At 41.7% G+C, this 16,814-nt stretch overlaps 1 protein-coding gene across 1 annotated transcript in view; it reads left to right on the plus strand.

Annotated features, from left to right (window-relative positions):
• Nucleotides 1–783: 783 nt before the first annotated feature.
• AGMO (alkylglycerol monooxygenase) overlaps nt 784–16,814 on the plus strand; it is a 394,492-nt gene continuing 378,461 nt past the window's right edge. Inside the window, exons 1-2 of the mRNA XM_069094395.1 lie at nt 784–909; nt 4,135–4,265. Of these exons, the coding sequence (XP_068950496.1) occupies nt 784–909; nt 4,135–4,265 (257 nt within the window). The remainder of the gene's footprint in view (nt 910–4,134; nt 4,266–16,814) is intronic.

The raw sequence follows: 16,814 nt of genomic DNA on the forward strand, positions 1-16,814 counted from the left end.
AGGAAAGCAGCCACATGGCTCTGAGCAAAGTCTTGGCAGCCTCAGCAACCAAGAAGCTCCAGGCCCTGGGCCAGGAGGAACCGAGACAGTGTGCATGGCCAAGATTCCAGGGAGCCGGGACTCCTGTGGGCAGCAGCAGCCAGTCACCCAAATGGCTTTGATGAAATCCAGAATCCCAGGCTTTGGGGCCAGTAATATACTGGCAGTCCTTTGCTCTTAGCTTAGCAAATACTGGCCTTTTAATGGAAAAAAAAAGAATGAACCAATGAGAGAGAGAAAAGACGCCTCCCCACTTCACCCCCCACACACAACAGCTGCTCTGTCCCTTTAGGATGTGTGTCCTTGCGGGTAGGATAGAGGACAAAGGCCTGAGTAGAGCTGGTGAATGGCAGGCAGAGATGACCAATCCTCATGGGATCAGACACATTTGCTTCCACCCACATTTTCCCAGTGAACTTTCACCTGTGTTATCTCTCCCCACCCCCTGGCCTGCTTCTCTAGGGGAGTATAGAATTTCTGTTTCTTTTTGCAGACATCAGCAGCTACAGTTGCAGAAGAACTTACTTGGTCTTCTGAAGAAAGACCCAGCTCATTGTTTTGTTTCCTTCATCACTGGTGGGGCCTGTACTGTCTCGTCACCTGCCCTGGCCTCCCTTGCAGTAACTTGTCTTGGCTCCCCCACCAACAGAAATCTTGGGGTCCTTGACCACCATCCTCTCTCTTTCTCTCTCTCTCTCTCTCTCTCTCTCTCTCTCTCTCGTTTCTGAACTTGCCGGGGCTTAGATGGCGACCCCAGAGGCCACCAAGGATGTTTCTCTCTCCCAGGGCATCCGCATGATGTTTTATGTCATGAAGCCCAATGAAAGCTCCTTCCCCAACTTGGAGGAGGTACCTGATTATGTGAAACAGGTAAGATATGGGAACACAGGCCAGGGTTACCCTCTAGTGCAGAAAGACACAGAGAGGCACAGAGTTAACAGAAACAGAGAACGGAAAGGGGTGGGGAGAGGGAGAGAAGAGGAGAGGGAAAGAGGGGAGAATAAGAATGAGAATGAGAATAAATGAGAATTTGACAATCCACCTTCTGCCAGTAAGATATATTTGTTGATAAACAACAATAAAATCATTAGTCACTACAGTAGATCTGTGATTTCATTGGCATTGGGGACCCCTGGCTGAGGACATTCTTTCTCCTATGGCAGTTGGCTCTTTCTCTATAACAATGGTTGCCTAGTGCACCGAGAATTTCAGTGACTTACCAGGATCATGCAGCACTTGAACCCAGTCTTTTTGGAAAGAGCTCAAGGAAAGAACCATCTGTGAATCTTGTCTCTAGCACTTACTGGCCACATGCCCATGAGTAAGTCCCTTTTTTTCCATGCCCCTCAGTTTCTCCCTTTTCCAAATGTCTTGTGACTACTTTGCAGGGCTATTGTGAGATCAAAGGAGAGAAGATAAAGTTTAGAAAGCAGACTTTAAAGTTCTCTATAAATGTTGGCTTTTATGATCATTAAATTTTAACCAAACAATGCAACTTTATTAAGTATCCTCTACGTGCTGGGCCCCTTTCTAGGCCCTAAAGATATGATAAGAGTAGTGAAACACAGCTTGCCCTTCGAGAGCTTACATTCTATCATCAGATACAAAACGTTCCTCTCCAGGTGGAAACCAAATAGGTGCAAGGTGATGGGGCAACTCAGGAAAGACTTCGGGGAGAATGAGGAGTGTCAGGTTCTAGCCCTGGAGGTCTGCTGGTGCACAGACACAGGAAGGGAGGATGGGCACTGAGGAACGGGAACAGCAGCGATAACAACTAACAGTTACATGTCACTTGAAGATCTGCAAAACACTTTCCAAATATTGTCTCATTTGATCCTCACAGCAACCCTGAGAGGTTGGTGCTAGTATTTCCCCCCATTTTACAGATGAGAAAACTGAGGTGAACCAAGATTAAATGAATATTCTGGGATCACAAAGCTAGTATGTATCTCAGGTCAGGCTTTGAACTCAGCAGTTTCTGACTCCAGGCAAAGCACTCTACCACTATGGGTGCCCCCTGGCTGCCTAGGAAAACCTGTCTGAGAGTAGGGATCTTGGACTTGGGAAATACCAGAGTTCAAATACCGCCTGTGGTGATTATTAGCCATGTGGCCATGAAGAAGCATGACTTTCAGAATCTTCATCTATAAAAGGCTGGCTGAGTTAAGAATACCTAAATTGCTTCAAGAGAGAAGGCTCAGATGTGAGAACTTCAAGTTTGCATTGGCCATTTTTAAAGGCCATATCAATGCCACCTGTTATCCTTATAATCTCAGCTTTCTAATAAGTAGTTGGTCAATCTGCTATGACTCCAGCCTGTAGAACCCCAGGTTCCTCTCATGTTTTAGTGCTTCTTATTCTTGTGCCCACATATGATAGAATTTAAGAAATATCCTAATCCATGCAAGCTTTCAGGCTCTGCCACTGGGAGAAAGGACCCCAGATTCAGTGTACTGGGCTTTCAGTCTATGGGATAGAGCAATGGATATGTAGTGGTCTGGAGGGACGCTCACCCCTCTCCTCCAGTGGAAGCCAGATGCCTGTACTATGAGTGTGTCCACCAGTTGAGTGTATGCTATTCTCTCCCAGGCTGACCTCAGACCAAGTGTTCTCTGAAATTCCTCGCTATTCAGAAGAACTTTTCAATCCCAGGCTCTGGCCAACAATTGAAGTGGAAACAAGCAGAATTAGAAGCTGCCATATCAAAGCCCCACACCCTCACTGAGCTGTTCTTGCGGCATTTACTAGCTCAGGCCAGAAATAGACAAAAACATGACAGGAGAGAGAATGTTCTTCAGAGCCGGGTTTGGAAAAGTTCAGAGCAGCTGATCTGCTTCCAAGGGTTTGGATGCTTTGGAAAATGGATCCCACATTAAAAACCCCTTCCTGGATTGTCTGTGACTAAACTTCTTTCTAATGTGAGAAAGAAAAAAAAAATTGAATTTTTCATTTAAACAAAAGCCTAGCTCTATTGACAATTATTCTCCAAAAACACTTTCTCTTAGTTACAAGGAAATAACTCACAGTCACATACTACTTTGTCTGCAAATTGCTTTTCTCACAAGATGAGTAGCACAGATACCCTCCCTCTGCTGACATTTTACAAATGGGGAAAACAAGGGCCTAAGAGACCAGATAACGTACTCAGGTAGGAAATGACTGTTGAAGATGTCACATCATATCTCCTCACTCACGTTCCAAGTCTCTCTCCCTTGACCATTAACTATCCCTAAGATGGAACTTAATGGAATGAATACTGACCAAGAAAAAGATGTTTTGATAAAGACATTCCCTTAAATATAACCTGCTGGAGAAACGGCTAAAAATGTACTTTGCACTAAATTTCAAAAGTTGCTTATTGAAGTGACTACATCCAACAACTGAGACTTGCCCAGAATCACAGTTACCCAATGGAGCCTCCTTCTGGGAGTTTGATTGGTTTCACTTAGTCAATAAGGTCTCAGAATTGGGACTTCACAGGCCATCTTGACTAACCTTTAACTCAGCAGGGAAACCACCCTTTATACAACCCACCCGTGTCTCACCACATCTAAATAATATGTTCTGGAATATCTTGATTTGCTTGTCTTTTTAGACCCAACCTGGAATCTTCTGGTTTACAACTGTATTAAAGCCTTGACTGTCAGCATCATATAGTGGAGCCAGTCTTGTAGCCCAGGAGACCTGAGTTCGAATCTCACCACTGGCATATCCTATATTTGTGACCCTGAGCAAGTCTCCTAATCTCTCACTAGCCCAGGAAACCCTTCAAGCCTAGAAATTTCAGAGTGGATTTTTCCTGCATTGGCAGAGGGGATATCCTCACCGGAAATGCCCTTCACCCAAGGAATAACCAGAAGGACAATCTTTTCCCTGAATAAAGGGTCTTATTGTTTTTTTCCCCTCAGTGTGGATCTATTTTTTCCCAAACTCAACAGGACAACTTGGCAGACCCCTGCCCCCTATCCCTTGGGCTCCTTCTCTCCAATCAGCAGAAGAAGACTGTGTGAATGAGATGAATAGTCAGGAAGGCCAGTAGTCCCACGTGCATTATCTGCTGTACATAAATGTCCTTTCTGGGCATTTCCTTTGCAGGCGACACCATTTTTCATTTCCTTGATGCTGCTCGAGTTGGCCCTCAGCTGGATGCTCAAAGGGAAGCTAGCAGGCCGAATTGACGATGCTTTAACCTCCATCTCAGCAGGTGTCCTGTCCAGGCTTCCAACGTGAGTGAGACCCTTTAGTTACAGGGAATGAATGCACCTGAATATTCCAAAAACAGAGAAGAAGAAAGGGTTTTATTATATGCAAACCATGTCTATCTTGTAGCTATTATGTGGGAAAGTCTGCCATGTCCTAATCTAGAAAATCCATCTGTCTGTGGAGAATTCAGTTAGACAGGTTACCAGAAGTATTCAGAAGCTCCGTCTGGCTATACTTTCCCTTTCCTTCCCCTAGCCACTACTCCCATGGATGGAATCTTCCATTGAAATACAGGTCAAAAAAAGTCAAAGTTAAGCCAGCAGTGACTGCATCTGACAGAGCACATACCATTCTGTATCTGTAGTCCCCCACCTGAAACCTAAAGGTAGAAAGAGATTTGTTTGTCTTTCTGTTATCTGTTCTTTGGGGACAAGACTAAAAATTAGAATTAATTACTTTGTCCTCTGTTCAGGGGCATTTTCATTTCTTTTGTTCCTGGTTCTTCTTACTTTGTTCTGACTGAGTACACTGGGTTCTTAGATCTAGATTTGGAAGACATGTTAGAAGGCAGCTAATCTAAGCCCCCTCCATTTATACAAAGGTTTTCTGAATTCTTTCTATTTGCTGTTCCTTATTGTGAATTATATTGTGCTATGTTATGTTGTGTTGTGTTGTGTCATGTCATATCATGCATCATATAATATTGTTATTTATTATGTTATATTACATCACGCTATTTAAATATCACATTCATGTACTATGGTTGGTTTAGCTGCCCCCCTTCCCAGTCAAGAAGACCAAGATTGGCTGCTGGTCGCCTTACTTTCCCTACTCTAAAAAAGACTTCTCTGAATATTCTGATTTATATGGGACGTGTGCGTGTGTGTGTGCGTGTGCGTGTGTGCGTGTGTGCGCGTGTGTGTGCATGTGTGTGCGTGTGTGTGCACGTGTGTGCATTGCGTGTGTGCATGTGCGTGTGTGTGGGTGTGTGCATGTGTGTGTACGTGTGTGTCTGTGTGCGTGTGTGTGCGCGTGTGTGTGTGCATGTGTGGGTGCATGTGTGTGTGAGTGTGTGTGTGTGCATGTGTGTGTGTGCGTGTGTGTGTGTGTGTGTGTATGCTCTTTGGGCTATATGCCCAGGAGTGAGATCACTAAGATAGCTAAATACTCTTGCTTTTGGAAAATTCTGTTTAATTTACAGTAATTTACTAAACATTTATTACATGCAAGGCCCTTTGGTAAGAATGGCAGAGGATTAGGGGAGCATTAAAGGTAAAACCAACTCTGTGACTTCAAAGAACTTCCATCTGTTGGAGGAAGCAAGATGTTCACAGAAAAGTAAATACAAAAGGGTATGATGCAAATATGACGGGACATTTCTGAGGGTATGGGAATGATTGCGTCATAATAAAGAGGCTTCCAGAGAGAGCTGTATCTGAGCCCTGAGAGGGGAGTCTGATCCTCTGCATAGTAGAGTGAGGAAGAGAAATTCCAGGCTAGAGTGGCTATCTGTAAAGGGAGCAAATGGAAAACCATGGAGGGAGACCTGCAAATGGACTGCTTGGGGTGGAATTTCAGGTGCATTGTTGTTGTTTTGAGCTGTGGTCACTCTCCATGACTCCATTTGAGATTTTCTTGGCAAAAGTTCTGGAGTGATTTGCCACTGCTTTCTCCAGATCATTTTACAGATGAGGAAACTGAGGTAAACAAGGCTAAGTGACTTGCCCAGGGTCAATTAATAAGTATCTGAGGTTAGACATATTAACAGAAGGAATATGAAATCAGACTGGAAAGAAAGGTTGGAAAAGATAGTGAAGGTCTTCAAAAGCAAACTGTATATTCCCCTAGAGGCAATCGTTAGCCCTTGGAACATATTTGGTGGCAATGGGCAGCAGCTCACAAGTGGATGCTAGTCAGGTCAGTCTGTTGTACTTCAATAAAGTAAAATTTGTTTCAATTAGCAACTTCTTTCCAACATGATTATAAATAAAAACAGATTTTTTTGTCCATCATAAAGGATGGAGTTCACTGGCCTTATGGTGGCTTCCTAATTTGATTAATTACTGTCACTAAGTGTTAAGCTGTGTTTCCTTCCTACTTAAGGACTGAAGGTGATGTTAATGTCTCCTGGGACAGAGCGCTTGGATTACACAGCCTTGGTCACACCCTTGTTACAGCTGTGTGTGTGTGTGTTTGTGTGTGTGTGTGTGTGTGTGTGTAAGGAGGATGTGCCGAATGAGAGGGCTCCCTTGGGTATCAGAGTCCACCCAGAAGAGAACATGGGTGAGGAAGAGCTGCAGAGGGGCTTGTGATTTGTGTCTGAGGCTTCCCACCCAGTGTTTCTCACTGTGCTCTGAGGGCTTGTCTTTTTGCATTTCTCAGGGCTTTGGAATGTTTTTGTGATCCACCCACAAAGGAAGGGTGGATTCTTTTTTTTTTTTTTTTTTTGCCTTTTATGAAATAGAAATTTGAGAGTTTTGGAAAAAAGAAAACTCTCAAACTAGTCTAAAATAAAAAGGATATAAGTGGCCAAAGTCTTGGATTTAGACTCAGGAGAATTCATTTTAAGAACTCTGCAACTTACTGTGCTGTGAGTTGAGCAGTTATATGAGCTGTTGAAGCTCTCTGAGTCTCAGTTTCCTCATCTGTTAAATGGAGAACACAATTCTTTTGCTACTAACCTCCTGAGTCATTATGAGAAACAGGTGAGATAATATCTATAAAGCCTTTTGCAAGCCAGAAAACTCCATCTATAAATGTCAGCAATTAGTAGGTGTTGTTGAGAAAAGAAATTATTTTTTAAAAGAAAAGAAAAGAAAAAAAATTCTTCTCTAACTTGTGCCCAAATGCTTGCCTGTGGCAGTAAGAAACCACACAATTCAGTACCTCTGTATTTGATGCTTTTGCTCCCAGCTGACTCAGAATCTGATTTTATCACACTATGGCCTCTCTTCTCCCTCTTGTCTCTCCCAAGCAGAAGCATGTACCCAAGACCTTGAAAATCCTCAAGGGGGATATTAATTGAGTTATTAAAAATCACTTGGTGGCCTATTTCACTTCATTATTTCTGAGGAAGTTAAGTGTATTCGCTTGATTCAATGAATTTATTTAATCAAAATTGGTCACTGGATAGATGAAGATAAATTTCCAATGCAGAAAGCTTCTAGAATTGTAGTTATGGATCATATGCTCTGTTCCTTGTGATTGAAATTACAAAGTCATGGTTAAAGCAAGTGATTTAAAAAAATTAAAATTTAAAAAATCCATATTTTGCTGATATTTTAAATATCACATAGCTTTCTGAAAACACTTCCCATCCCTAGTCTTGAAGTGAACCTTCCCTTGTAGCAAAGAGAAATAGTAGGCTGACAAAAATCTCTCAGTGAACGTGCCATTCTGCCCCACTGGTCCTCCTCCCTTCTTTCTAGGGGAGATCTATTTCATTGCCTGCTTTCTAGAAGTATTACCGGCCATTCACTTACAGTTTGCATCATGTGATCATTTCTTTTCAATTGCTATAGCCACTCTATAAATCTTCAATAAGCATCCATTTATACTAGTCTCACATTTCTTAGAATTTTTCATGCCTACATTTCTTATTAAACAATACTGTCCAGTTTCATTGTGATGTCACTTTTTTTTTTTACCTATTCTGTATTCACAGGGCATGAAATTTGTCTTTGCTTCTTTTGAAGGAAGGGATTCTATTCCAGCATTTCTTTCCTTTGAAAGATATTTAAAGCCTTTGATGATTCAAACCTATTGCATGTCATTCTTCATGGACTCTGCCTTCCCATCAAACTGGCTTACTTCCCCCTTACCCACCACACACACACACACACACACACACACACACACGTTTCATTCTGCATTTGTTTACAGGCTTTCTTCCCTTCCTGTAATTTGTCTGCTCATTGACATAGTCTCTAAGAAGCCCCAGCTTCCTTCAGTAGTAGCAGCTAGTACTTATAAAGCACTTAAAATTTTCTAAGTCACTTTACAAATATGACCCCACTTTTTCTCATAACAAGCTTGTAAGGTAGGTACTATTATTATCCCCATTTTACATATAAGGAAACTGAGGCTGAAAGGTTGACTGATTTGCTTATTACAGCACAACTAGTATGTATGACAGGGTTTGAACTAAGTTCTTCCTGACTCCAAGTCCAGAACAGTACCCATGGAACCACCTATTTGATTCAAGTACCTACTCTTGGAAGCCTTTCCTGTTAATGCTCTCTCCCCTCTCCTATAATGCTATATTTGCTTATATTTGGGGGGGACAGTGTTTCATAATAGAGGTCTGATTGCAAAATCAAAAAGACCTGACTTTGAGTTTTGCCTCTGACAAATACAAGTGGCATGTTCGTAGACAATATCCAGAAATTTTCAGTCATTCCTAATATTATAAGTTACAGAAGAGTTTGTGGATAAAATTACAGTTCTGAATTAAGGAAAAAAAGTTTGTAATTATAGCTATATCTAGCATTTATATAGCAGTTTCAAGTTTGCAAAGTGTGTATATATTAAAAAAAACTTTGCACACACATATATACCCCTACACAAACAATATATAATATACATATATAGCATTTATGTATGTGTGTACATATATATGTGTGTGTATACATATATATACATATATATGTATATATATATGTATATATATGTATACACAGAGAGACAGAGAGAGAGCAGGGGTGCTCCTAACCCCTCCCAAAAAGTAAAATCAGGGCTAGTGACTGCTCTGTTCCTTTAGTGCTCTGGTGTGGTAAGCAGAGAGCCTTGAACACCTAAATTCACTGAACATAGGTTATATTGAAAAACAAAGGACAAACAACCAGGTCCTGGTCCGGTTTCCTTGCTGCTGCTCCTCAGGTTTCCCTTCCCCTCAAGTTCCTTTCGGCAAGAAAAAAATCAAGGAAACTCGACAGAAACCACTAAAACAATATTACAGTCGAATCCACAGTATCAGGGGAAATGGGAGTGCAAATCATTAACAGCTGAGGGTTAGATTAACACACCATGGATCGTATCCTCTCCCAGGGACTCATTTTCATTTTCTCCAGGAGCCATTGAGGCTGGCCATTTCCTTAAGGCCTCCAGTTCCTGAACAGAAAATGCAGCAGGGTGATCAGGCAGATCCTTCCTTTTGGGAAAAGGCGATCCTCTGTCCATCTCTTCAAGGAGCTGGGTAGACTGAAGGGAAAGAAGTAGTGACCATCCAATCGAGTCTGGGGCAGACTTTTGCCACTTCACAATCTCTTCATTGGAAAAGGCTGCCGAGGGAGGACTGGAAGAAAAGACTACTGAACTTGAGAAAATCTTTTCAATGTCAGGTCAAGGTCATGGGTTCCCAAACGGAGGTCAGCAGCTCTCAGGATACAAGAGGCTGTTCAAATCTGGTCAAGGATCTGTCTTGTTTTCTAGCCCTTCTCTCTGACAGCGGTTTGTCAGAAAAAGTCCAGCTGCATCGCAGCCTGGATTCTGGGGGCAGGCAGGCAGGCAGGGAGACAGCTGCGGTCTTGTCCCAGCCGCTCTCCTTGGAGAACCGAGCCTTCGCTGTCTGTGCGGAAATTTCTGTTCAGTGGCGTTAAGCACAGCACATTATAGGCAGGTATTTTTGCAATCAATCGTTTCCTGTGCACACATGCTTACTGAGCACTTAAATTCAATAAAAAGTTGCAGGGACAAGAGAAAAAAGAAGTTAGGTGGTTCTGTTTTAGAATCAAACTAGAATAATTAGTAATAAAACCTTAAACACTTGGTGAAATCGGGCTACCAATTTGAGAACGAAGCATGGGCAATCCTAACATTTTTTCCTTGGTATTAAAAGACCATCTTTTGGAGAGCCTGGGCCCCTCTATTGTGACTTCCTTGAAATGTTTCTGCTTTTGTAAACTTTCTTCTCCCTGGAGAAGTTTTATACCAGATAGAAATATCTGCAGTTGGTTTGCTATTTCTTAGGCATTCATTATTCTTTTAAAATAACAGATTATAAATCAAAGCCGAATGTAGTTCAGGTATGGTCTGAAGTGAAACATTTACAAACTCTGTTGGGGTGGTGTGTCTCTTTTTTGAATGCGGGGTGGCTGAATTCTTCTGCCATGGTCACAGCCTACCAGCCAGCCCTATGTCCTGACTGCCGGCCATGTTAGTGACAGGGTTTTCCATTTCTTTATAAGAGAATTCCCGTTTATCAACATTTTTGTTTGTTTTGTTTTGTAGGTGAAGGGAAAGAGGATAAGGCGAAGAAATTAATTTCCTTAGAAATGTTTCTGACCCCGGCCAAACACACACACACACACACACACACACACACAAAACCCAAAATAAAACATACACACAAATGAAGATTAGAGTTTTAACATTCTATATTTAGCATAGAAGTAATCATGGCAAGCATGATTCTTGAGGGAGCAGTACCCATCATTTGGACCTACTGATTTAATAAGGGCATGTTAATTTAACAAGAAGCAGTAAATGTTTCATCCAAAACAAGACCTGTTGTTTATTCCAATAACCAAGAGATTACAATTAACTCACTGGTAGGAGAAAGAAATGGCCAAAAAAAAGGATCAGTGTTCTTGGTCATTGCATTTCAGAGGAAATCTTAGTTTACTTTGCTCTATCTTTACTTCTGATATTTTACAAATATTATTTTTCATAATTAATAACCAGCCAGTTAGGAAATTACTATGATCCTAGACTTTTCAAATAAATTTTAGACAAAATTGCCAAGCATGTTTAGTGTGTGTATTGAGCTCAAAATGTCTGCATATTTTGTTTTTATAATAAATTTCCAAATTAAAAAGCCACAGAATTTATTTTCTTCATATACCCATTGTATTTATATTTGCAAAAAGATAAAAAAAAACTATGTTATTTCATGATTTGGGGAAATTACACTGATTGAATGTTCTGATTTTCCTAAACGTGACACTGCTGCCGTTCCACTCTGTACTGCTTCAGGGTGAGCCACACATCCCCTCGAAGCCTCGGATGAAGCCTCATCGTGTTCATATTAAGTAAAAATCAGTATTCCACTAGATGGAGCAAAGCAGCAGGAATTTTTGCAGAAGGGGATATCTGCTTTCAGCGTCAGCATCCAGAGGAATATTTTTTTTTTTGGGGGGGTGTATATATATATATATATTTTTTTTTTTCCTGGAGAAAAAGAAAGAATAATGCAAAGCTCCATCCATTACAGCATGGTCTTTTCTCACTGGAGATATGGTTGGTTGGTTTTTATTTTCCAGTTTCTGACACAGACCATTACAAATGAAAATAAGTCTAACTTTTTCCCCCTCTCTTCTTTTACATGGTCAGGCCTAATTAGTGCCTAGATAACCAAACATTAATTGAAAGATAATTTATTTAGCTTTGAGGTGTGGCTTCTTTGACTCATACTTCTCCTTACCCCAGTTTCCTCCCCTCCTCCAACAGACCTCCAACCCCCCCCCCCAAAAAAAAAAAACAAACACAAACAAACAAATAAAGCAAAGCAAACATAAATATGTCTGGGTCTACACACCAGTGGATTATTACAGTAATCTCATCTGGAGCCCAAGTGACTTAGACTCAATGACTTTTTATGAAATTTGTAGGGAGGAGGTTTAGAAGTCTTTCAATACTGGAACAGGCTTTGCAGAATTGACTGCACTTCCAGCAGAGATCTAACCAGGGCTGAGGGAGCAAGGCTATGCTGGAGATACCAGAGGGTACACAACAGATCTTTCAATCCTTTACTACAATGGGGGAAAAATAGAGCTTAACTGCTAGTCAGCAAGAATAATTAGTTAAAATAGGAAACTACCATAATGACCTTCCTCCAGCCTGGCTTCTCTTCTCCACGCCACCTCTATCCACTTAAAAATGAGGAAATGCTGGGTTTCATTGATGCAGACACCATTTCTGGCCCTTACCCCAGGAGCACAGAATTCTAGACCTGGCTCTGAGTTCAATTTCCCAGATGAAAAGTCTAGTGATAAAGTAGCCACAACACTCATGGCATTCACATTGCTCTTTAAGGTTTCCAAAGAACTTTTCAAACATTTAAACTCATTCTCACAACAACTTGGGAAGTACTTACCGTTGGTCTCTCTGTTTTATAGATGAGGAAGATGAGTCAAATAATGGTTAAGTAACTTGACCAGGGCCATACAGCTAGAATTCGTCTGAGGTCAGATTTGAACTCCAGGTCCACTGGAGTGACCCAACTGCTTCTAGTTAGGTAAGAAGGATATTGAAACCAAGTTGTCTGTGAAATTTTCAATGTTGAAATATATTTCATTATCAATTTATCCTGACTGCATCTTCCTTGTCTTAGTAACTGGAAGACAGATAATGTGCTTTGAAAGCAGCCCAGAGTATCTGGCCAATTCCTCCTAGGAATTCAGAATGCATTTACAAGTACTCTTCCTAGTGTAAAGAAAAAAAAATATATATATATCACATTATATTTTTTTTAAAAATTTTCCTTGGTTGAAGAAATGTTTTTGTCTTCTACCCCCCAACCAGAAAGCAAACTCTTGGGTAATTTCATATTTGGGCTTCAAGCTTCTTGAAGTTGTGGGTTTTTTCTACTATAATTATTTTTTTTTCATCTTGTCTTTGTATCCTGAGTGCTGAGTTTTTGCCTAGCACATAGTAGGTAGTCACTAAAGAGTGTGTGTTTGTTAGCTTAAATTAGGAACAACTGGGACAGTCTTAGACAGACCTCTGTGTGTCTCCATCACTGACCTGGCAATATTTCCTTCTCCATAACCTTGTAACCCCAAGATTGCAAGCCCTTGGTCCTCTATTCATAGTTAATGACTAATTTGGGGCAGGGATTTGGGAATTAGGTCCCTAATCCCTAACCATTGGGATGCGTCTCCACATAAGAATTGGGGTAGATGTGTAGCTCAGCCATTGTTTCCGGGAGTTCTTCCCTCCCCCAGGACGGGTTTTCAGCATGGAAGTTGAAATTCCAGAAAGCAGAGTCATGTGGGGGTGGGAAGGTGTGGAGGGGAGAGGAAGGAGCTCCGGTTTAGGATTCAGGGTCTGGTGGGAACATTTTGGAAAATGTAGGTGCGATTTCCTGCAATCAAGGACTTGCCAGAGCTTGATAGTCATTTCCCAGCTGTGTTGTTCTGGTGAATTGTTTCTAGTCCTGGTGAATTTGTGGCTGGGTTTGCATGTTAAAAAGGGGAGGAGACCAGCTCCATCTTGCTGATAGAATGCAGGGAATAGAGGGCCCCCAGTGCCTCCCTGCCTGGCCTCCACCTTGAGGGAAGCTTGGCTTTGTGTGCACGTGTGAAAAAAAGCCTCAACTGGAGTATGTCAGGCATATTTCTGCTCGATTTGTGTCAACCCTAATAAGTCAGTTGACAGGGTAATAAATTGGGTGTCTGCTCCAGGCCTGGCACCTCTAAAGGAAAGTTAGGGGGATTTCGATCACAGGCAGCTTCACTTTGTTTAGCAAATGAACCTTTCTCAGGAAGCCTCCCATTCTTTCTCCCTCTCTCATACCCTCCCTCTTTCTCTTCACTTTCATTTCTCTTCTCCACTCCCTCTCTCTTCTCTTCCTCCTCCTCCCTCTTCTCTCCTTCCTTTTCTCTCTTCTCCCACTTTTCTTCTTCTATTCTCTTCTTTCCCCTCTTTTCTCCCCACTTCTCTTCTCCCTCTCTCTTCTCTTCCTCCTCCTCTCTCTTCTCTCCTTCCTTTTCTCTCTTCTCCCATCTTTCTTCTTCCTATTCTCTTCTTTCCCTTCTCTTTTCTCCCCACTTCTCCTCTCCTTCTCTCTGTCCTACCCCTTCCTCACTCTCTTTTCCTATCTTCCCTCTCCATCTCCTCCCCATTACTCTCTTTCCTTCCTTTCCTCTCTCTTCTTCCCCCTTCTCTTTTCTTCTTCCTTCTCATTTTTGTCTTCACTTTCTTTTCTCCTTACCCCTTTTTCCCTTCTCTCCTTCTCCCCCACTCTCTTCTTCTTTGTTTTCTTCTCATCATCCTATTCTCTCATCTCTCCCTTCCTCTCTCTTCCCTCTCCGTCTGTTCTCTCCTCTCTTTCCCCTCCCTCTCTTTTCTCTTCCTTTGTTCTTTTCCTCACTTTTCTCTTCTCTTCCGCTCTCCCTTTCCCCTTCTTCTCTTCTTCCCTCTCTTTTTTTCCTTCCCCTTCTCTCTTCATCTGTTCTTTCCCTCTCTTTTCCCCTTCCCTCTCTTTCTTGCCACTTCCCTCTGCTTTCTTCCCATCCCCTTTTAACCCTCACTCTCTTCTTCCTTGCTTTCTTTTCATTCTCCTATTCTTCCCTCTTCTTTTCTCCTCCCCTCCTCTCTTTTCTCTTCCCTCTCTCTTCTATTTCTTCCTTTCTCACTCTCTTCTCTCCCACTTTTCCTTCTCTCTTTCCCTCCTCCCTTCCCTTCTCATTTCACCCCTCTCTTCCCTTCTCTCTTTCACCCTTTCTTTTTCCTCTGTCTTCCCTTTTTCCATTCTTTCTTTTAATTTCTTCACATCTCTCCCTTTTCTTCTTTTCTTCCCTTGTTCTCTTGTTCCCTTCCCTCACTTTCTTCTCATCCTCCCACTCTTCCTTCTCTTTTCTCCTTCCCTTTCTCTTTCTTTACTCTCTTTATGTTCTGTCTCTATTTCTGTCATTAAAATCATTATATGACAGTACTCACTTCACTTGTGACTAGAAAACCTTTTTCATCTGGAAAGAGAAGCGCAAGCATTTTTGGGAAATAATGGTAGCCATAACTCATACTTTTCCGAGATGTTTGAGCCTGGCATAGCATTCTTGTTATATGAGGGAAGTGCACTATAACTATGGCAAACCCCATTTCACAGGGCTTAAGTGACTTACTATGGCCACACTGCTAGAAAGTATCCAGGCTGGAGTATGATGGAGTTTTGATCTCCCTGACTGTTAGGTTTCTGCCTAGGAAGTCACCATGATGGAGTTGCTGAGTTCCGTGGTAAAACCAGGGTCCAATGTTATCAGTTAATTTATGATTAGTAGTAAAGCCAAGTGATTCTTCCTCCTGAGAGACAGGCTGATCCCAAAGACCACGGGATGCTGAGACTTTTGAAATGTGAAAGTATTGACAGAGATCTCCCCACCCTCACCCCCATATTTCAAATGGTATTTCTTTGCCATTTCTTTTGGATAGCTCGATCTATTTCCCTTCAGTGTCCATCTGTCTGTCTGTTTGTTTCTAGCTAATGACATTTCTCGTCTTATTGAGAAACAAGTAAGCATCTTCTTGCCAGAAGATGGTCATTTGGAACACTGACCTCTTGCGCTTGGCAGACCAGTAGAATGTAAGTTCACTAGATATCATTTCATCTGTTTGCCATTAAAGGCCTCCATTAACATCTAAGTCCCTTCCTTCCCTTCATACACCCTGTGGTCCAACCAAACTGGTGTCTTTCTTTCCATGCCTTTGCACTATCTCTCATTCTCAGAATGCTCTGTGTCCTCATTTCTGCTTCTTAAAATGCCATGTTCCCTTTCAAACTCTGCTCAGTTCCACCTTTCACAAGAACTCCCTCTTCATATCCCTCCAGATACTAATATGCCCTCCATAACCTCGTAATTATTTTATATAGTATTTGGTATGTGCTTATATTTTATGCACAGATTCTCTATTTGCTTTAATGTAAATACCTCTGAGACGAGACAGTTTTCTTTATTTGAATGCTCATTGCCTAGGATGGTGCCTGGTATACAGTAGATATGTACTGAATGCTTGTTGATGGGACATGAGCTATCCTTGCATATGGTGGAGGTTTTCCTATGCAGCACCAATATTTGCATCTTTCTTTAAAAATAATTCTTTCTTTCCAAGATTGGAAGAACCAGCAAGGAGGAATTTTATTTTGGGAGTGATTGTTGGAATAGGGCTGACCCAGCATGAGTGCTAGAGAAGAGGTAGAAAGCCAGATCTCCATTCCTATGTATCCTAGATTTGGGGGTTCATAGAATCTGCTGGTTATTATTGGGGTACAGTCTGATGCAGAATACAATGAGGTTATCTGGTCTTAAAGTAGATCAATGAATTTACCTCATTCTCTCAGTGAATTAATTCAGCTAAAACTAACCAATAACATATCATCCTTCCAATTTTTCTCTTTTTGGTTGTTCAGAAGCCAGTGACCATATGAGGGCAACTGGGCACTTTGCAAACCATTTAGGCTATTTAGGAATACTCTCTGCCCCTGCCCCCCACCCCTCACCAGGTATTTATATTTTTATGTGCCTTGTAACTTTATCAGGGGCTCACTTCATACAAATTCCCTGCAGATGACTTTGCTCTCAGCATCTCTGTAGGGGAACAGTTTTTGTCTTCCTATAGGTCTTTTTTCCTTGGGGGCATGAAGCCAAGTTTTAGGGGAGGGGGGAAGCCAATGAATATCCTGTCCCTTTAATTTTTTTCACATCTGTGGTTGTTGGTAAGAGACTGAAGTCTTTGGAGCTGGACAGTGTGTTATTGACAAAAGCATTTGGCACCTGGTAGAGATCCAATGATGAATGAGATGAATACCTTGAAATCAGCTGGTATCCAAAGGAGTATCTCCAAAAAGGCAAAAAAAA

Source organism: Petaurus breviceps, unplaced genomic scaffold, assembly GCF_028583685.1.
Source record: "Petaurus breviceps papuanus isolate PSGF00001 unplaced genomic scaffold, PetGlider_PUasm1.0 218, whole genome shotgun sequence".
Lineage (NCBI taxonomy): Eukaryota > Metazoa > Chordata > Mammalia > Diprotodontia > Petauridae > Petaurus > Petaurus breviceps.